This window comes from Mastomys coucha, unplaced genomic scaffold (assembly GCF_008632895.1).
Source record: "Mastomys coucha isolate ucsf_1 unplaced genomic scaffold, UCSF_Mcou_1 pScaffold21, whole genome shotgun sequence".
Classification (NCBI taxonomy): domain Eukaryota; kingdom Metazoa; phylum Chordata; class Mammalia; order Rodentia; family Muridae; genus Mastomys; species Mastomys coucha.
Genome location: NW_022196904.1, coordinates 169901816 through 169923578, shown reverse-complemented (window position 1 = coordinate 169923578; position 21763 = coordinate 169901816). Strand labels below are relative to the sequence as shown.

Genomic DNA, 21763 nt, shown 5'->3' with positions numbered 1-21763 from the left:
AAAAAAAAAAAAAAAGAAAAAAAAAGGTACTTGGGAGATGCTCAGAGTAGCTGTGTAAATTTCGGGTCACATGTCAGGGCTGCAGGCTTCCCATTCTCTTGAGGGTTAGCTGAGGTTAGCACGCTTGGTTTTGCTCCGTTCTTCACTATGCTGCCAGGAAGTATTTCCTTTTCTAGCCCACGTACACTCAGGGGCAAAGTAAAGCTGTAGTTGTCTGGATTGTTTTGTAGAACTACCTAAGAACCCCAGCTCCTCAGGACAGGAGAAGAAGATGACCATTTTAAGGTTAGGATAGTTCTTAAGCTGATGGAACTATTCATTGTTCCATAGCTATCTCCTTCTCCTAACCCTGATGCAGTCTGACCCAGAGGCAACATTATTGTGACAGGTAATGATCATTTGATTGGAAATGAGGAATAAAAATCTTCTCTCGATTTTTGTTTGCTAGCCATGTAGTCTTGGTTGGTCACTCAATCTCCAGTCAAGGAACAATGAGTTAGATGATTAGATACTTTCAGAGATTTCTTCTAAGTTTTATACTTTGAAAAGTGTAATATGCTAATAGTTCCTTAACAAAGGAAAAGCAAAAGATTTCTTTATTTTTGCAACTTAGTATCTAAGTGAAGTTGTCAGAAAAGGAGGAATACAAGAAAAAGGCAGATACAAACACTGTTGAATCTGATATGAAAACATTGAAGGATTTTTTTTCTACTAAAGTAGGAGGCCAGGTCCTTGGATGACTGAACAAGGCAGGTAAGGGAGTTAGAATGACAGAAAACAAGGGTTCAGTGGAAGAGAAAAAGCTGATTAACAAAACACACCAGTTTATGGTTTTGAGGAATGGACTGTTAGTTTAGAGTAGATAGGAGTTTTATTTTATGCGGTGTTTATATAGCAGTATTTATCAGTCTCAGTGCTACGAGGAAGGTGAAGTTTTTTTGTTAGGCAAGACAGTAAGATTGTTTTGGTCACAGTTGAATCTTCTGCACTGAAAAGGGTTTGGGGCACTTAGTTGTTACTGTTTTCTAATATATAATTATATGTATTTATGTAAAACTAAAAAGGTGAGTGAAGAGGAACAGGGAAAGAGCAGATAGGGAAGTTAGAATGACCTGAGTCAGTTGGGTTTTTTTTTTTTTTTTTTTTTTTTTTTTTTTTTTTTTTTTTTTTTTTTTTTTTTTTTTGAGACAGGGTTTCTCTGTGTAGCCCTGGCTGTCCTGGAACTCACTCTGTAGACCAGGCTGGCCTCGAACTCAGAAATCCGCCTGCCTCTGCCTCCCAAGTGCTGGGATTAAAGGCGTGCCACCACCGCCTGGCTGTTGGGGTTTTGATAGACATGAATGCCTTAAATGTAGAAGGAAAAGTTGCTGAGTGTGTTAGCAGGAGGGTGGGTGAGGTGTCAGCATGCAGCCATGCAGTGTGTGTGTGTTAGCAGGAGGGTGGGTGTTGTGTCTCCATGCAGTGTAAGTGTGTTAGCAGGAGGGTGGGTGAGGTGTCACCATGCAGCCATGCAGTGTGTGTGTGTTAGCAGGAGGGTGGGTGAGGTGTCAGCATGCAGCCATGCAGTGTGTGTGTGTTAGCAGGAGGGTGGGTGAGGTGTCAGCATGCAGCCATGCAGTGTAAGTGTGTTAGCAGGAGGGTGGGTGAGGTGTCAGCATGCAGCCATGCAGTGTATGTGTGTTAGCAGGAGGGTGGGTGTAGTGTCTCCGTGCAGTGTAAGCAGTGGAGTAAAAGAAGAACACACTGGTGTACAGGACTGCAAGTGGTTGAAGGAATAAAGCTCTATATCCGTAGTTAGTAAGAGAGTGCACTGGAAGTAATGGAAAGATGACTGTGGTCAAGGAGTGAGCACCAAGGCTAGCCTTTGGAAATGGCAGATGAAATGAGGCCAAAGTCGTTGGAGATGAAAAGGTGCTAGTGGACTGAGCCATTGGTTCTCAGATGCCCAGAGACACAGTTCAGAATATTGGAAACATTTATTTTTCGATTTCAGGAATCAGAGATATGAAATGCTAGGTCCTTTGCCTGTAAAACAAGTCACCCAGCTTTCTTTGGGAGTACTGGGGGAAGGGCAGGTAACGGTAGGAAAATTCATAATTCTAATATTTCTGTTTTTCTCTTTGATGGAACAGTTAAAAGGATGGAGAGGGAAGAGGAAGAGGAGGAAGAAGCCCTTCCTTTAGATATGATGGATGAGGATGACTTACAGCTGATGAAAGATTTAGGACAAAAAGCATCTTTTCTCACAAGAGATCTTTCTTCTAGGTAATAGTTTATCTGAATTATGACTGAATTACAGTGTTATAATTTCATCTGAATTATGACTGAATTACAGTGTTACAAGTGTGGTTCTGATTTTTTTTCTCCTGGTTTCTGAACATAAGACCCAGGGCCCAATACGTACTAGACTTAGGTTCTTACTATGTAGCCAAGTGTGTACTATGACTGATGGTCCTCCTGCCTCAGCTTTCAGCATACTGGGATTATAGGTGTGTATCATCTTGCTTGGTTTACAATAGACTTTCTAAATGATAAGTACTTGTATTAGGGTGTTTTTTGTTTTTTGTTTTTTTTTTGTCAGCTTGAACAAGCTAAAGTAATCTGAGAAGAGAGAACCTCACTTGAGGTTGATGTTCCATCAGATTGACTTCCAGCAGTGGTTCTTAACCTTTCTCATGTGACCCTTTAATATCTTCATGCTGTGGTGACCCCTACCATAAAGTTACTTTTGTTGTTACTTCATAACTAACTTGGCTACTGTTATAAATCGTAATGTAAATATTTTTGGAGATTGAGGTTTGTCAAAAGGATTGCAAACCACAGGTTGAGAACCACTTGCCTAGACAAGCCTGTGGGACATTTTCTTGATTGAAGTTTGATGTGGAAGGACCCAGCCCACAGTGGACAGTGCCATCCCTTGGCACGTGATCCTGGGCGTTGTAAGAAAAACTGAACAAGCCAGTAAGCAGTGCTCCTCCATAGCTTCTGCTTCAGTTCCTTCCTTGAGTTCCTGCCCTTCAAGATGGACAGTTGTAAAGATGAAAGACACCCTTTCCTGTCCAAGTTGCTTTGGTTTCCGATGCTTATTACAGCAGTAGAGACCCAGCTAGAACAGTACCCTTTAAAACTGTAACTGAGCTTTTTTTCTGCAGTGAACCAGTTCACGTCAAGAAACGAAAGCACGAGAGTGTGATAGAGAAGTATGAAAAAGTGCCAAGAACTCTGCAAACTGCCCCAGAGAAGGAGTTGATTCACCTGCTTCCCATCAAGGATAAGAGTGGCATAATCCCACAGACGCGGGAGAGGCCAGGTGGGCCGCATGGCTGGCCTGCTAGCTACACCTAGCTTTCACTAATAGAGCACGGTTTGGGTTTCTTTTTGTTTTTTGTTTTTTTATTCAAAGTTAATTGTATTTTTGCTTTTAGTCATACTTACAGAATAAGAGTAGCTGCCGTTAGCATCTAGCAGACTCGGCGGTACTGGCCGGGTCTGACCGGGTCACGCAGTTCTTTCAGATATCTGTTGCATTGGGACTGCAACTAGAGCTACAGGTTTGGATGATGGTCTCTTCAAAGAGGGAAGGGGTGGGGCAGAGGTAGAGAAAGAGAGAAGATGATTTTGCGAAACAAAACAGAAAAAGGCAAAAATCAAAGTTATAGTGTTTCCGAGCAAAGCATGTACTCATGAAACTCCATCAAGGCGGAAACCAAAACCCGCCACCATGGAGGAGCTTTATCGGTGCTCCCTTGGTCACTCAGTGATCGCTGAGATCTGGTAACCACTGCTCAGCTCACGGTGTCTCTGGTTTTGTCTTACCACTTAATGTTGTCATGGCTTTAATATGTTAATCTGTCCAATAGTGGCTGACATCCAGCAAGAAGAAGAGGATGAGGAAGAGCTGGAAGCTGAGGAAGGTAATGAGGCGTGTCTTTGTATCTGATAAATGGTTAATTCGGGATTGCTCTTCCGCATGATGAGTGGAGTTAAAGTTAGGCAGTGTACCTAGAGTGGGCATCAATGGTGAGGCAAAGGAAAAATTACAATTGTTACTGTTTGAATCCTTTTAATTATAATAGAAGGACTTATAAAAACTATCCCTTTTAAGGTAGCAAAATTGATTTTTTTGATGTGAATTTTTTTTAAGGACATGTCTTTTTCAGATATTGAAATGTGGGTTTTTAATATTTAAAACATTTTTTTTGATGCCTATTTAAGTCTTTTAAATGAAACTATTACTTATTGTACATATGTGGGTGTGAGCTCAGAAGACAGTCTTGGCAGTAGGTCCTTGCTTGGTGAGGCATCTCACTGTCCCTGAGCTTCACCTTTTTCTTTTTTCCTTCTGACTAGCTCTCACACTGTAGTTCAGGTTCACCTGGAACTTACTTCATATCCCAAGATGGCCTCAATCTCACGGCAGTCCTGAGTCAGCCTACCGAATGCTGGGATTACAGGTGTGGGCCACCATGTCCAGCAGAAGAGTTGTAACTGATCAAAATTAACCTGAAAGTACATTTTATTTGAAACCATTAGTTTAGAATGTATGACAGCAAGCTGGTTAAATTTTACTTTTAACTCGGGAGGCCTCATTAAAAATGTGAATGAGATTATAGTTCAACTGTTGTATTAACTGGTTTCAATCATAGAGACTACATTTATGTGTTTATTATCTAGTTTCATTCTTAAAGGTAAGAGTCAAAGTACTACACAGAGTTGAAAGCAAAAGTGTTTTGTACTTGAAGGAAGCTGGGCTGTAGCGGTGCACACCTTTACTCCCAGCACTCTGGAGGGAGGCAGAGGCAGGTAGATTTCAGTTCGAGGCCAGTCTAGTGTACAGAGTGGGTTCCAGAACAGCCACAGCTACACCGACAAACCTTGTCTCAAGAAACAAACAAAGAAAGAAAGAAAGGAAAGAAAGAGCTGAATCATGGAGTTTCTTTAGCTAATGAAATTGTGGGCTTGTTAGCATAGTAGTTAAGAGTTTGAGCTTAGGCTTTGGGTCCATTTCTGTCAGGTTTTGAAACTGAAGTTAGTCAAGCTGCTTTGTTTTCTAATCCAGACATGTGTGCACTAGTAGGACGGTAGTACCTGTTCTGCATGATTGTTAAGAGGCCGAGCCACGACAGTAAACACAGATTCTCAGTTCTCTTCATTCACGTTTAGTATGAAGTTAGTATGAATTTACTAGCTCTCCATGAATGAAGGAATACTTAAGTAAGAAAACACCATTTCTTTTAGAGGTCATTGAAGACTCCAGACAAGAGCTGACCATAGAAGAGCATGTGATTGAGAGAAAGAGGAAACTACAGGACAAGAAAATACAGATTGCAACCCTGGCATCTGCTATTCTGTCAGATCCAGAAAGTCATGTGAGTGGTTTTAATTATGGTGTGTTAAAGAGCTCCGGTTTCCTATAAGCATACACAGCTGGAAAGAATTAACTAAACATAGGTTTGAGTGGACTAAAGAAGAGATGGGATCTTTGTTTCATCCCGTGTCTCAGCCTCATTTCTCTCACGAGCTTAGAACAGCCATGGAGATGCTGGGACTTATTTTCCTCACTTGTAAGCAAAGATGCAGGAGTTATCGTAGGAACTCTGAAGATAGTAAGTGTCACAACATTACTTTATTAGGGAAGAAGGATCTCCCTACAGATTTGCCAGACTGGTTTAGAGAGAGAGAGCGAGAGAGAGAGAGAGAGAAAGAGAGAGAGAGAGAGAGAGAGAGAGAGTGTGTGTGTGTGTGTGTGTGTGTGTGTCGTGTATGATGATGATAAAACCCAGGGCCTCAAGCATGCTGGGAAGTTTCCCATATCACTGAGCTACTTTCCTAGCCCTATACCTGTCTGATTGTGTCTGTCTGTCAGTCTGCGTCTTTCTAGACTGACCTCAAACTACCCTGGGTTTTAGGACATTATGCATGTATTATCAAACCTATCTCTTAGGTTTTAATAAGAAACTTTCTGTATAAAAGTCAGTGGAATTAGTTCAGGAATGTGTGTAAATAGGAAATACTATACAAACCTTAGCACTTGAGAAGCTGAGGCAGGGGGATTGCCACGAATTCAGATTCAGCCTATAAGTAAGATCCTGTCTCAAAAACCAGAGAAACAAAGAAGAGGGAGAGAAGGAGGAAAAGAGAACAAGAAAGAAGGAAATGAGGAGTGAAGTAGAGTGAAAGCTGCAGAAGACTGCCGTTGGGGCTTGGGCATGGTGATGAACTTAATGCAGGAAATCTGAGATTCACACTTGGCTTTGCCAGCTGCTGTTTGAGATGGGATAAGTCACTTTATCCGAGGGTCACCTTATTCTTTAAAAAAGAAACACGTTAAACACTTTGTTGTGAGGATTAAATGAGAATAAATATAATACTGTATTAAGTGATGTCATTCCTGTTATTGGCCCCCTAGCATCTGAGTATGACAGGTACTTACTTACTGAATGATAAATTAGATTTACATTAAACGTTATTGTTGTGGGGGACAGGATGTGTCACAGGAATGTGGGTGTCAGAGAACAACTCTGTGGAATGGGTTCTCTAGTTTTGTCTTTCCATGGGTCCCAGGAATGAACTCAGGTGTTCAGTCCTGCTCATGTGAGCCAAACTTTGAGTAGTACTTGTTATATGAATCTGAATCAGAGTGGGGAAATTAGGATGTTTTCATCTGTATTCTACTATTTAGTTACCATAGAACCATAGAGGAATCATCTTAATTTATAAAAATATTTTCTTTATTTTTGAGAATTTCATAGATGTATACAGTGGAATATAATCACACCCCCCCAGCTGTTTTTGTTGTTTGTTTTGATAACCCACCAAGTCCAATTAGTGAGTTAGTGGTGCCCAGATGTATCTGGGGGTAGATTTTGTTGCTTTCTTTTTCTCTTTTTTGGTTTTTAGAAACAGGGACAGACAACCCCTGGCTGTCCTGGAACTCTCTCTATAGACCAGGCTTGCCTCAAGTTCCCAGAGATCCACCTGCTTTTGCCTCCCAAGGGAGTCCTGAGATTAAATGTATGCACCACCATGTCCAGCTTCTAATGTACTTTTTTTTTAAAGATTTATTTATTTGTTATATGTAAGTACACTGTAGCTGTCTTCAGACACTTCAGAAGAGGGTGTCAGATCTCATTACAGATGGTTGTGAGCCACCATGTGGTTGCTGGGAATTGAACTCAGGACCTTCAGAAGAGCAGTCAGTGCTCTTAAAACCTCTGAGCCATCTCTCCAGCCCATAAACCTAGCGTATTATTTTTTATTTATTTATTTATTTATTTATTTTTTGGTTGTTTCTCTGTGTAGTCCTGGCTGTCCTGGAACTCACTGTGTAGACCAGGCTGGCCTTGAACTCTGAAATCCACCTGCCTCTGCCTCTCAAGTGCTGGGATTAAAGGCATGCGCCACCACCGTCTGGCCCTAACGTATTTTTAATAAAGTTTGTACTTGCCTACATAACTACCATATGGTTTCCATCTAACTCTTGCGATGTGTCCGTTGGGGTTTAATGTAGCCGGCTCTGAGTTACTAGGTGAATTCCACTTGTGATGTCAGATGTAGGGCTGTTGTCTTTTGCTCTAAAATGTTTTGCCATGGATTTCTGTAGTCTTACAAATCATTGCCTTAACAGATTAAAAAACTGAAAGAGCTGCGTTCCATGCTGATGGAGCAGGACCCTGATGTGGCTGTCACTGTCCGGAAGTTGGTTATTGTCTCACTGATGGAGCTGTTTAAGGACATCACTCCCTCCTATAAAATCCGGCCCCTAACTGAAGCAGAAAAATCTACCAAGGTGATGTAGAGAAAATTACTGCATAAAATAAGCCGAGAATTTTGGAGGGCTGGAGATGGGAAAATAGGGGTTATTGTGTTTGATCTGTGCACCCATCCCACCTTGCCCCAAGTGTAAGGCACTTGTGTTATGCCAGCTTGGACATTTAAACATAAAATGATTTTGATCTTTCCAGATTCGTAAAGAAACCCAGAAGTTAAGAGAATTTGAAGAAGGCCTGGTTAGCCAATACAAATTTTATTTGGAAAATCTGGAGCAAATAGTTAAAGGTATATTAAACTTTTTTCTTTTCCTTTCCTTTCCTTTCTTTTCCTTTCCTTTCCTTTTCTTTTCTCTTTTTTAAAAAAGTAACCCTAGCTGAGTTGGAACTCAGTACCTAGACCAGGCCGGCCTCAAGCTCACAGAGATCTGCCTGCCTCTGCCTCCTGGGGCCTGGGCTTAAAAACTTGTACCAGTATGTCCAGCAATTAAGCATTATCTTAAAAGTACATACGTACCTAACCTTATATTCTGCTTTCTGTGAGAGGCAGTCTAAAATCAGACTTCCTGGGGACTGGGGCTGTAGTTCATTTGGAAGAGTTCTTACCAAGCATTCATGATGGTTCCTGTCTCTGGCACTGCATAAAGCAGGTGTATGTGGTGGTGCACACCTGTAATCTCAGCACAGGGGAAGTGGAGGCAGGAATATCAGGAGCTCAGGGTCAGCCCAAGCTACAAAGGGAGTTCAAGTCAGAGGGGAGACCCTGTCTGAGAGTACAGAAAGACTTCAGAGTTCAGCCTTTCTCTACCATTTACATACTAGGTAAATTACTTTTCTGTGCCTTACTTTTTATCAGTAAATTGTAATAATATCACTTAAATTGTATGATTTATGAGAAGCAGTTGGATGTATGGGTATGCAATGTTTAGATATTTTATCAACTATAAGTGTTAACCTCCTTGTTTCTGTAGTTCTTGGTTTTTCTTTTTGTGGTTCTGGGGATTAAATGCAGGACCACATGCACACTAGGCAAGCACACTACAACTGAGCTATATACCCAGCATGCTGTAGTCCTTTATAGGTAGCCATGTGTTTGTTGAATTTATGAACAGTTGGGATTTCTTTTTTTCTTTTTTAAAATTTTAAAACACTAGAAAAAAGGTTGTACTTTGAAATATATGTTCATGCCTTTAAAAGAAACTTAAAACTTAGGTAGGGTGACAAATTCTTTCCACATCATTTTTGGGGAAATGGGAGTGTGGTGAAAATTTGTTGGTGAATGGAGAAGAAACGTAGATGCCTCAATAAAGTCCTTTCATCTCATGGGACTCCTTTCCTGAGTGCTAGGACCAAGGACTACCACGTTAACAGCTGAAGCAGTGCTGCTGAGTCTCCTGGTGGCCCAGTTAGGACAGGGAAGTAGTAGAGTGGACATACAGGGGAGGTGGGATGGTGAAACACTTGGATTTGATCCTGAAAGTTCTTGCCTGGCCACTGTCAAGCCCCAGGACAGGATCAGTCAGTAGAGACCTTGTCTCAACAAATAATGTGGAGCACCTGGTGAGACAGCTCAGGAGACCTAAGGTTGGTTCCCAAGACTCACATCAGGCTGCTCACAACTGCCTATAACTCTAGCTCATGAATCCAATGCCTCTTCTGGACCATGTGGATGCCTCCATTCACATGTTCACACACATAGATGCACATATATACATTTAAAAAAAATAGTTGGAAGGTGACACAAGAAGATAACTGGTTTTGACCTCTGGCTTTGGCATGGATATGGAAGTGGGCACAGAATTATTCATACACAGTGCACACAAATCAAAGAATATAATGTAACTATACTAAGAATGATATTAAGCTTAATACTAAGTTTTCTATATATGCAAATTATTATAGATATATGCATATGTATAAAATTTGTGGGTATACATGTGTATGCACATGTGGCATAGGGGAATGTAAGTTTCAGGTGGGCAATTTGTAGAGGTCAGTTCTCTCCTTCCATCCTGTGGATTCCAGGGGTTGAACTCAGGTCCATTACTCACTAAACCAATGTACTGGCCCCACATTACCATTTGATCATGTAACTACTTTGAAAGATTAATAAGATGATTTATGTTCTGTCTGTCTTTTTCTGGTCCCAAGATCAAAATCCATTAATTAAAGTAACTGCATTTGTGTTTTAATTAGACTGGAAGCAAAGGAAGCTGAAGAAGAGCAATGTGGTGTCCTTAAAGGCCTACAGAGGGCTGGCTGAAGTGGCAGTGAAGAGCCTGTGTGAGCTGCTGGTGGCCCTGCCCCATTTTAACTTTCACAATAACATCATCGTACTGATTGTCCCTCTGATGAATGATGGGTCAAAACCGGTGGGTTGCTCTAAGAACTAGTTTATTGCTCTTGTCCTTATGGAAAGATTACACACAGTATTTCCTCTTACCCTTACGTTCTTTATAAGCTGTTAGTGTTAACGTAGTATGAGTTTATTATTTGAGCATTAGCTTAACGAGCAGTGTTCCATGGAGGCTTTAACATCTTGGGATGCACAGGTCAGTCCCCAGCAGCAGGGCTGCCTGATCCCGTGCCAGCACCGCTTTATTGTAACACTTTCTTTTTCAGGTATCTGAAATGTGTTGCGAAGCAGTAAAGAAACTCTTTAAACAGGATAAATTAGGCCAAGCTTCTCTTGGTGTAATTAAAGTCATCTCTGGTTTTGTAAAAGGTAGAAATTACGAAGTTAGGCCAGAGGTAAGCCTTTCTTTTTTTACTTTGTTTTGTTTGTTTGTTTGTTTTTTGTCTTTTAAATTACAAAGTGATTTTTATTGACATTTATTTAGGGATGTATTTATATAAGGTGAAAAGTTAAATGTATCCATTCACTAACTGAGCGTTGCCAACAGTTGTTATGTATAGCATCTTAGATGTACTTTTACAGAGATATACGCATCCTTGTTTCAAAACTTAGAAAACAGTCTTCTAATAGGAACACTTGTCTATAGCAGTGTGGTAGGATGTGTGGTAAACTAGAGCATTCCACCCACAACACCCAATAGTTTTCCAGTCAGTGTCTATATGGGATTTTTATATTGTGAGTATTTGTGAATTAGCTTTCTTTGTATTATGAGTATTTATGATTTCTTGAGTAGAGTTAGTGGATCCAGCAGCAATCATTTAAAAGCGGTCTTCTGACACTATTGTGTCACTCAGTCTGTCTGTCATTAATGATGCGAGTCACTTCCCAGGTGGCTGCCCAGTCCTCATCATTGCTGTTCAGTCTCTTGTTAGTCTGTGAGCTGTAAAGCTGCCCATTTGCACATCTGTTTTTTAAAAAAATCTCATGTGTTGTATCGGACTTGTGAACTTGGGTCTGTGCATGCATTTGTTTAGGTGTACGTGTATGTATGTGAATGTGGACAGTACGGTAGACTGAGTACATTCCTGGGTTGTTGTCCATTCTTGTATTTTTTGAGACAGCCTCCCACTGAACCTGAAGCTCATGATTTGGCTGACCCTGTCCCTTGAGGCTTGACCCTTGAGATCCACCCTGTCCACTCCCCTAGGCACAGTGCCACACCCAACTTTCTTTCTTTCTTTCTTTCTTTCTTTCTTTCTTTCTTTCTTTCTTTCTTTCTTTCTTTCTTTCTTTCTTTTTTGAGACAGGGTTTCTCTGTGTAGCCCTGGCTGTCCTGGAACTCACTCTGTAGACCAGGCTGGCCTTGAACTCAGAAATCTGCCTGTCTCTGCCTCCCAAGTGTGGGTACTGGGGATCAGCACTCAGGCATTTCACTGAGTGAGCCATTTTTTAAGTCATATTCACACACATATTTATTAATAAAGATTTGCTTCTCTGTATGCTCTTTCAAAGATGTTGTTCTATTAGAAAATTTAAATTTATGTAATGAGAAGTAATGAAGGATGAAAGACAAAAATAACTGCAAGCAAACCTTTAACCTAGGTGTTTGTTATTTCATACTCCTTGTTTGCCTTCAGACCTCTCTCAGTTCCTTTTCCCCTTTAAAAAGTGCTGATACTTAGCTGAACTGCCGAAATAATAAATAGCAGGTTTCTGCTGCTGCTGCTTCTCCTCCTCCCCTTCTTCCTTCTCCTCTTTCTTGCTTTTTTCTTTTTTTTCAAGACAGCTTTGGCTGTCCTGGAACTCACTCTGTAGACCAGGCTGGCCTCAAATTCAGAGATGTGTCTTCTGGGTGCTGGGATTAAAGGTGTGTGCCACCAATGCCAGCAGTAACAGCCTTCTTAAGAGAAGAGTTAATCATTTAGTGTGGCTTGGATATGAAACTCAGCTACAGAGAACTCCTTTTAGCTTAGTGATGCTAGAATAAAAGCTACATTTCTTAGCACCCTACAAACTATATCCTTTAATTTGGGGTTGTTTTTCATTGGCTCATATTTTATGAGTACATAGAATGCCTACAAAATATTTGAAATTTATCTTTCTAATAGTGAGAATGACTTTAGATTTATTTTACTTTATGCATTTTGTTAATCATTTTTATTTCATGCTGTTAGTCCTGTTACCTAAAATATCCACCTTCCCTTCTAGACATGTATGTTGGGACATTGAAAGAGTACAGAACCTATGGTTGTCAAGAGTTTGCCCCTTGTAAGCTGTGACAGAGAGTTCAATGAGGGGGTTTCTTCAAGAGAAAATGCAGGGGCTCAGTCTTTATACTGTTTTGTATTGTGAGGACCAGATGAGTGTTGGCACTATTAATTGCAAAGCTGGGTAGAGTACAGCTAGTTTAGAAACGTCTTGATTGGTCTTTTTCCATACCATTCCAAACCTCTTTCTGGCCGTTTACTCTGTGCCATCTTGTCTCCCATTATCGGATGAGGGTAGAACTCTGTGTTGATGTGGTAAAACACTCTACACACTTGGAATAAGTTCTTCTCTACAGTCTTTGGGTGTAGTATAAATACTTAGTAAGCTGTGTGTGTGTTGTTTTCACTCTTAGATGTTAAAAACATTTTTATGCCTGCGGATCAAGGAAGTAGAAGTGAAAAAAGATACAGAGGACATTAACAAACCCAAAAGGTTCATGACTTTCAAGGAAAAGAGAAAAACGCTATCAAGAATGCAGAGAAAGGTTGGCTTGATTTTCCTTCTCATTTTTAGATGCTGGGGTTGTAGGCCTGTTTCATTATGTCCAGCTTTACTTCACAGTTAACTCATAAAAATATTGAAATCTGGTGTGCCTGCGTGTGTGTGTGTGTGTGTGTCTGTGTGTGACTGTGTGTGTGGTGTGATGTGTATTTCTATAAAGAGAGAGAAGAGAGAGAGAGAGAGAGAGAGAGAGAGAGAGAGAGAGAGAGAGAGAGAGAGAGAGAGAGAGAGAGAGAGAGAGAGAGAGAGAGAGAGAAAGAGAGAGAAAGAGAGAGAAAGAGAGAAAGAGAATGAGCGAGCTATTTAGGAGGTTGAGGCAGGATGATTGCTTGAGTCCAATTTGTGACTAGCATCTGGGAACTAACAAGATTTCTTTCTTAAAGAGAAATAAATTAAGCAAGTTTAAAATCTAAACTATTTAGAGAATTTTGGTTTCCCCCTTTTTTTATAAAAACACCTTTCTTAAATAACTTGGACTGACAACTGTTAGCAGAGAGCAATAGGTGAATTTTCTTTTTCTCCCCCCTACTATGCAGACTTACCGTTAGGTTAGTTAGAGCTATTTTTAAGTTTTTAATTATTTTTCATATATGTGCATATTTGTGCACATGGGAGTGTTGTGTGTGTTTGGGGTCAGGAGACAGTTTGCTGAAGCTCTCCCCTGCCATGTGGGTTCTAGGGACTGCTCTCAAGTCTGCAGGCCTGGCAGGAAGGCTGTCCCTACAGGCCCCCCTTCCAGCTTAAAAATAGGTCTTCGACGTTTAGTTATTTTTTTGCACCAGTCTACAAAAAACTGTTTGAGTCATGAAATACAGATTTCCTTTTTCTTGACAGAAAGGGAACACTTATTTGAGCTTTATTGTTTAGTTGTTTTATTGGTCAAAGTTCTAATTTCTTAGATCTGGGTTGAAATCCAGTCACTTTTCATTTATTGGCACTTTTGAAGGTTAAGTTAGAAGGACACATAGTATCTACCCTTGGGTCATTTTAGTTTAAATGAGATGATGCATGTAAGGGCAGTCTTTATAAACAGTAGCTGTTACAGACATTACCTAAGTTCCCATTCTTCCACCTTTTCTGAGGGACAACCCCTGTGACTGGTTTGGTCAGCTTATGTCTCCTAGGCATGTTTTTCTCCCTTTGCTCATGTCTGTATTCATAGACAGCATATGATCTTACCGTGCTCTGTAGTATTAACACTGCCTCATTTCTGCTTTTGCTGCTAGATGTGTGTGTGTGTGTGTGTGTGTGTATTCATACTTGTATATGCATGTAAGTATGCATCTATATACATATATGTATACACACCCAGATAAATAATATTTTTCCTTTTTTCTCTTTTTAGTGGAAGAAAGCAGAAGAGAAACTGGAGCGGGAACTTCGGGAGGCCGAAGCTTCAGAGAGCACTGAGAGAAAGCTGAAACTGGTGGGCAGTGCCACTCTGTTATACTCTCAAAATGTTTTGTTAAATGATTTTAATTATAAATTGTTTCTACTTAAAGATATATCATTTTGATTTATTTGATGGGTTTTAGGTAGTTTTTTTTTTTTTGATATATAAGGAAGTATGAGGTGATGCAAGGTCTTCAGTCTACATTCTATCTTGTTCCAAAATATGCATTCTCGGGGGATGAGAAAAGGGAAGAAGCTTTGGCTTTGAAAGTTGATTATTCTGACTCAAGGAGGACAACCAGCTAGCTCTGAGGTGTTCTTGTCTGCTTTCTCTGGCAGCACACAGAGACGCTGAATATTGTGTTTGTGACTTACTTCAGAATATTGAAGAAGGCCCAGAAGTCACCTCTTCTGCCAGCGGTTCTAGAAGGTCTTGCCAAGTAAGGGCCGGCCGCGTGGGCTGTGAATACCTATGGGCAGCGCGCCTGGCTCTCCGAATGTCCCCTGTGTCCTATGCTACATTTCCTGTGCTGCGCCTTTGGCTTTTCTCATTTTAAATCTTTTAAAATTGATTCTTTTTTTTCTTCTGCTTAATATGTTTCTGGCATCCCTAAGATTCACCACTCAGTTCTTGATTCTGTCCTGTTTTATGTGTATGGGTATGTTGCCTTCGTGTATGTCTGTACATCATGTGTGTGATGGTATTCTCAGAGGGCAGAGATGGGCATTGGATTCCTGGGATTGGAGTTAACAGAGAGTTGTAAGCTGCTCTGTGGGTGCTGATGTAACCTAACTCTGGAGGGGCACATGCCCTTAACCATAGGGCCATCTTTCCAACCCAAATTCTCGATTCCTTTTTGTACTATGCTGTTGGTGGTCTGCCAGCCGTTTGTGGGGGTCAGACACACACAATTCTTCAGTCTGTTTTATTAACCCAGCTTGCAGATCATGTCTCTAGTTTTCTGCATCTGTTCCTGCTAAAATAGATCTTGTTTGTGCTGTCAACACTGATCTTAGAGAATGTTAGCTTAAAGTAATAGTTATTAAATCTGAAGTAGTATCATGTACTCATTGCTATCCTATACAATATGATGCACATACAGATGCAGTTTGAAACTTTCTGCTAGCCACGTTAGGAAGCAGAGATTTAGAAACAGTCTTGCAAATACAGCTCTGGCTGGAAGATAGGAGGAGTTCTGGTCTTATACAGTCTCACTAGTGCCTGGAGCTTACAGGGCTGTGCTTCCTTATGAAAGATTATGTCCTTGTCATTAGAAACCTCCAGAAAAGGCAGAGCAAAGGAGGGATTATAAAACCTGCTACTTTTGTTTCTTTTGGTTTTGACATATGGGGGTCTTCTCTGTACTCCGCGGTAGCCTAGAAGTCACTATGTAGTTCAGACTGGCCTTTAACTTGTGGCTCCCAGGTGTGAATCAGCATTTCTAATTCCTGACATCTCTTTATTTATTTTTGTTTTATGGGTAATTCCCTATTTAAAAAAATAGGCTCATGTTTTTCTTTTTCCAAGTAATATATGCTCATTTTATAAGTCCAGAAAATAAGAAATTTAAGGAAGCTTTCTCCATTGTGTTTGTGTGTCTGCTTGTCCTTTTTTGACACATAAATGGAAGAAAATTTGTGTAGTATCTTTTAAGTCTCCTTAAGTTACTCAAGGATCTTCCCATGGTAGCACATAGAGAGCATTTCTTTCTTCCTCTTCCTCCTCCTCCTCCTCTTCCTCCTTCTTTTAATATTTTATTTTTATTTTTAGGGTTTTTTGAAGAAAGGTCTTATGCAGCCCACACTAGCCTCAGACTTGTATAGCCAAGGATGACAAATTTCTGATCATTCTCTACTTCCCAGGCACTGGGATTATAGGCATACACCTCTTATTTATGTCTTCATGAACTTGAGCACATGCATTCTCAGATGAGAGAAAGGCCGTTCTCATTTTAAGTTCTTGTTAATAATGCCACATTGTATAGGTCGTGGTGGCTCATGCCTTTAATCCCAGGAGGCAGAGGCAGGCAAGTCTCTTGAGTTCTAGGCCAACCTGCTCTACAGGGCAAGCTCTAGGATAGCCAGGGCTACACAGAGAACCTGGTCTTGAAACTGCTCCACCCCCGCCCCCCACAATATTTCCACATTTCTTCCTATGAAATTGGTAGCAGTGTATGTGGAATCTCTCACTTTGTTCAGAGGTCTAACAGATGCTTGGACCTGTGGTGTTGTAGTGTACAGAGTGTTCTCACATCTAGTAGCTAAGATTCCTGAATTCTGCTATCTTCTTTGTTTCAAGAAATAGAGGCCTCAGGCAGTCAAGTGATTGAATGTAGTATCACATAAGTCATCAGGAGCAGAACTTTAATTAGTTACCAGTCCAATAATTTTAAATTTTATTTTCAAGCATATCATAGTGTCCATATTCCCAGGTTATGTGCTCCACCTGGCAGCGGCGCCTCTAACTTTCAAAGTCTGTGCTCTTAAACAATATTGATTGATTGATTCAGTAAGTACTCTATTTCTATATATCTCCCCAAAGAGGGCATCAAATCCCATTACAGATGGTTGTGAGCTGCCATGTGGTTGCTGGGACCTCTAGAAGAGCAGCCAGTGCTCTTAACCACCGAGCCATCTCTCCAGCCTACCCCAACCCCCACCATGTTCTTACAAATGACAGTCCTTTCTTTTCACTGCTTCCTGTTTGGGGGAAGCTTGTTTCTGTTGCCTCCTTTATGACTTGTGGAAACCCAATGCATTTAGTCAGGGCACTTGGTAACTTGTTTCTCAGGACAGAGGATTTTTGTCTGATGCCTCATATTCCTACCAAGTATAATGCCCAGCAGTGCGAAAATTATGTAAAAAGTCAGTTTGAATTAAGTGAACGCTATCAGTGATCACTTACTTCCATTACAACTAACAATTAGAAACAAGTAATATTTACAGTGTTGTATTTATTCATTTATTTACTTATTTATTTTGGTTTGTTTTTTCGAGACAGGGTTTCTCTGTGTAGCCCTGGCTGTCCTGGAACTCACTCTGTAGACCAGGCTGGCCTTGAACTCAGAAATCCTCCTGCCTCTGCCTCCCAAGTGCTGGGATTAAAGGCATGCGCCACCACTGCCTGGTTATGTCAAGCTGTAACCATACTTTTTGGCTATTTTACTGGGTTCTTTCACCTGTCACCCTTTTCCACCCCAGTCCCTTCCAACCCTCTAACTCTAGGTAGGAGAGAAAGAAGATTAGAGGGAAAGGGCAGGGTGATCTCATTAGACTCCTTCCTGCTGATTAGGGGCCTCTAGTTCCTTGGGGCAAGTCCAGTCTTCCTCAGCAGGATATCCAGACAAACTGCAGCAGCAGCAGCCAGCAGCAGCCTTGTGGGGCTCGGGCACTTTTATACCCTCTCAAGAGTCCTCAGAATTTCAAACATAAGTGATCCGCAGCTGGCAAAATCACACCACTGCCAGAGTACCAGTCAGTTTGTTGTTAGCTGCTGCAGACAGCCTGAAGCAGGCCCATAACCCACACCTGGGATTAAAACAAAAACAGTCACATGATATACCTGGGTTTTTTAAGAAACCCAAATTCTCACTACATCAAGCTATTTTTACTTGCTTTGTTTCTGCTTTTAGATTATTTAGTAATTCAGCTTTATTTGATTCTAGGTTTGCACATCTTATAAATGTGGAGTTTTTTGATGACTTATTAGTGGTTCTTCATACCCTCATTGAGTCTGGTGTAAGTAACTTTCATCAGTGATTACTTTTTAAAGATATAAATCGCAAAAGTCATTCTCATTTGTTTTTTTGTTTTTGTTTTGTTTCTATAAAGGATCTAAGTTATCAAGAAAGTCTCCACTGTGTTCAAACTGCTTTTCATATTCTTTCTGGACAAGGTGAGTTACTACTGTAGGCTTCATTTGCTTTGTCCCTGAAGACTAACTTAACCTAACTTGAGTTTGTTGTCATCTCAAAGGTGATGTTTTAAATATTGACCCGATGAAATTCTATACACATCTCTACAAGACACTGTTTACATTACATGCAGGTATGTTTTCTGAAGATGCTTCTTTGGTACATATGTGTAGTCTGAGAGTGTGTTTTATCAAAATTGTAGCCAATGAGAAATAGGATCTGCTGCATAAGGCTGGCTTACCCTTGCCATGCCTCTGCAGTTAATGTTGCATGAGATTTGGGTGACAGAACTTCTGGTATGGACTGGAAATGCAGTAAGTGTAGCCCAGTACATCTCTAAGGCTCTCTTGGCTAGGAGGATGGTTTGCAGTGGGTATGACAGTTCATCATGGGGTCTCTGGCGTTCAGGAAGTGGCATAATGAAAGCATAGTGAGAATGACCCTGAAGGACGTCTGTTTCAGGTGCTACCAACGACGGTATTGAGATTGTGCTCCACTGCCTTGATGTCATGCTGAGCAAGCGCAGAAAGCAGGTTTCCCATCAGCGAGCTCTTGCCTTCATCAAACGCCTTTGCACACTTGCTCTGCAGGTTCTTCCAAACTCAAGCATTGGCCTTTTAGCAACCACCAGGATATTGATGCATGTAAGTAGTAACATAAAGAGACAGCTTAGTTCTCACGGCGTGCTGGCACTGTGCTTGTTTGTACGTGCCTCTCCCTTGCATGTTTCATTTTTATTACTAAAGTAATTCCTAGCCAGATGCAGTGGTTCATGCCTTGCAGTTACGTAGGATACTGATGCTGAAAGACTGCTCCAGCCCATGAGTTTGAGGCCAGGCTAGTGTGCATAGCTTGTTCCAGGACAGCCAGCACTGCACAGTGAGATGCTGACTCAAAACTGTAAAAATTGAGCAGTGGATGTGCTCCTGTTACTGCGCAGCCTGCTCCCCATTTGCAGGGTGAATTGTGAATTTAAGAAATAGGTAGCACTAGGATTTGCACTCACACAGCTTGACATTTTAATACTTCTTTGTTCTCCTAAGAATATAGAAATTGCTGTTATAAATGATGCTCTAACAAATGTTGGTACATTCAGTGTTTATCTGTAAGAAAGATCCCTTAAAGTGAGATTGGAAGACATGAAAAATATGCCATCTTTGTAGATTGGGTAAATCTCTACAAACCAAGACATTCTTTCATGATACACATGTAAATTGTTTCTTTTTTCTTTTTTTTTTAAGATTTATTTATTTATCATATGTAAGTACACTGTAGCTGTCTTCAGACGCATCAGAAGAGGACGTCAGAACTCATTACGGGTGGTTGTGAGCCACCATGTGGTTGCTGGGATTTGAACTCGTGACCTTCTAAAGAGCATTCGGTGCTCTTACCCACTGAGCCATCCCACCAGCCCCCGTAAATTGTTTCTTATTAAAGCTAGGTTTAAAGATTTTAAAATTGTAGTTCTTACTATAACCACAAATTTAAATACAACTGTAGGACAATCACATTTTTAAGTTACCTTAGTTAATTCTTTTTTATGTGATGTTTTTGCAGACTTTTCCTAGAACAGATCTCTTGCTTGATAATGAGTCTCAGGGCAGCGGGGTGTTTCTACCTGAGCTGGAGGAGCCAGAGTACTGCAATGCTCAGAACACCGCACTGTGGGAGCTGCACACACTTCGGGTAAGCGGCCGTCCTTTCATCTCTCCTTCACTCCCCTCTCCTCACTTGCCCCCCATCCCTGTTTATGAGTGAGCAATATGTTTTTACCTTTTCCTCAAGTAGCTATTGCCAGAGTGCACATATGTGTTTCTGGAATGCCTTTTGTGGAAGAGTCACTTAAATACTGGCCTCCTTAAGCTGCTGAGTGCATTTGCTAAAAAAGCAGAACTTACGGAGATTTAATGAAGTCTTTCCCTAACACTGTTCAGAAAAGAGGATAGGTCATCAGGTACATTTATACCATATTGGGACGTATCCTAGGAGACTTTGGGAGGCTCCATTACAGAGAGACTCCACCTACAGTGCCAAGATCCAACAGCGAGGCCAGCATTAGAGTGAGCCTAGAAACTGTGCTGGCTTATTTCTCACTATGAAGTAGAAACTGCCTTTTGTTACTTCTTTTTATACTCTTAACTTGGTAATTGAACATGTATATTTTAATCCTGAGAACAAAGGGTTTATGTTTTGAGATAGAGTCTCTATGTAGCCCCTGGCTGTCCTAGAACTCAGAGATCTGTTGAGACCTGGTATTAAAGACATGTTTCACCACACCTGGCTAGTAATATATTCTTTTAAAATTTTTCAAGTTTTACTAAAAAGTAAAATATAATACTATTTTCTTCCTTCCCTCTCATGTCCATCTCCTGTCATGTCTATCTGGCCCAGCTTCCTCTCAAGTTCATGGCCTTTTTCTCTTTATTTGCTAACATATATATTATATATTATACATTTTATCACATATGTATATATACAGATTATAAGCATATCAACACATACATATGCATAAATACGACTCGCGGAGTCTGTCTACTGTTGCTCACATGTGTATGACTTCGGGCTGACTTCTCTATTGGCTAGGGCTCAGTCCTGGGAAAGACTGACTTCCCACTTTGTATCTGCAGGCCTTAGTTACCTTTGCTTAGTGCTTTGCCGAGGAGTAGGGCCCTTGTCAGAGTCCTTCTTTCACATTAGCATGTCTCTGGGATATTGTGCTTGTTGAGATCATGTTTAGGCAGCCATGTTGTTGAGGTAGCTTGGGGGAGAGCTTCACTATCCTTTCGAGGAGACACACTCTCACTACAGATTTTCCGGGTCAAAGGTAATACTCTTTATATATGTGTTGAAGTGATCTGGATTCATGTCTTTGTTCGTTATTTTTTTAGGCTAAATTTAAAAAAAAAAAGCTGTGGCTTGTGTTTTTAAATAATGAATGATGTTTGTGAAATAGTGAATAATTATTAAGTAGTGAATAAGTTTCTTTTCCTCTTCAGAGACATTACCATCCCATTGTGCGAAGATTTGCAGGACATCTGCTTTCTGGGGCACCATCTGAGGGCTCCGAGGCCCTCAAGCCCGAGCTGAGCCGAAGGTAGCGTGTGCCACTGCATTGCTTTACGTTTCTGTTTTCTGACACTTATTATGTAGACCAGGCTGGCCTGGAACTCAGAGTGTCTCTTGATTCTGCCTCCCCAGTGCTATTACTAATGATGTGTGTCACCTGGCCCGTTTAGGGTGCATTTTTGTGTGCTTGGGATCAAACCCAAAACACCAACTTAGTCTAAGACTAAAAAACTCTGAACCTGGCCCTTATCCTTTTATTTGTGTGTGTGTGTGTGTGTGTGTGTGTGTGTGTGTGTGTGTGTGTGTGTACATGTGTGTACAGGTGCATGTGTGTATGAGAGCTTGAGGACATTAGAGGTCAAATTGTGTGTTGTTCTTCAGAAGTCACCCACTTTATTTTTTTGATTCAGGATCTAGACTTGCTGACCAGTGAACCCCAGTGCTTCTCAGTCTTTTCACTTGTGACTACAAATAACTATGCCTGGCTTTTTTTTTTT

General features: G+C 40.8%; 1 protein-coding gene across 1 annotated transcript in view; it reads left to right on the top strand.

Annotated features, from left to right (window-relative positions):
• Positions 1-21763, top strand: part of Noc3l (NOC3 like DNA replication regulator) — a 27476-nt gene that overhangs the window by 1603 nt on the left and 4110 nt on the right. The window contains exons 3-19 of the mRNA XM_031390228.1: positions 2133-2265; positions 3153-3310; positions 3861-3914; positions 5239-5369; positions 7628-7789; positions 7965-8058; positions 9966-10141; positions 10392-10520; positions 12746-12877; positions 14240-14320; positions 14626-14726; positions 17952-18024; positions 18118-18181; positions 18262-18333; positions 18663-18844; positions 19758-19886; positions 21197-21294. Coding sequence (XP_031246088.1) covers positions 2133-2265; positions 3153-3310; positions 3861-3914; positions 5239-5369; positions 7628-7789; positions 7965-8058; positions 9966-10141; positions 10392-10520; positions 12746-12877; positions 14240-14320; positions 14626-14726; positions 17952-18024; positions 18118-18181; positions 18262-18333; positions 18663-18844; positions 19758-19886; positions 21197-21294 — 1969 coding nt within the window. The remainder of the gene's footprint in view (positions 1-2132; positions 2266-3152; positions 3311-3860; positions 3915-5238; positions 5370-7627; positions 7790-7964; positions 8059-9965; positions 10142-10391; positions 10521-12745; positions 12878-14239; positions 14321-14625; positions 14727-17951; positions 18025-18117; positions 18182-18261; positions 18334-18662; positions 18845-19757; positions 19887-21196; positions 21295-21763) is intronic.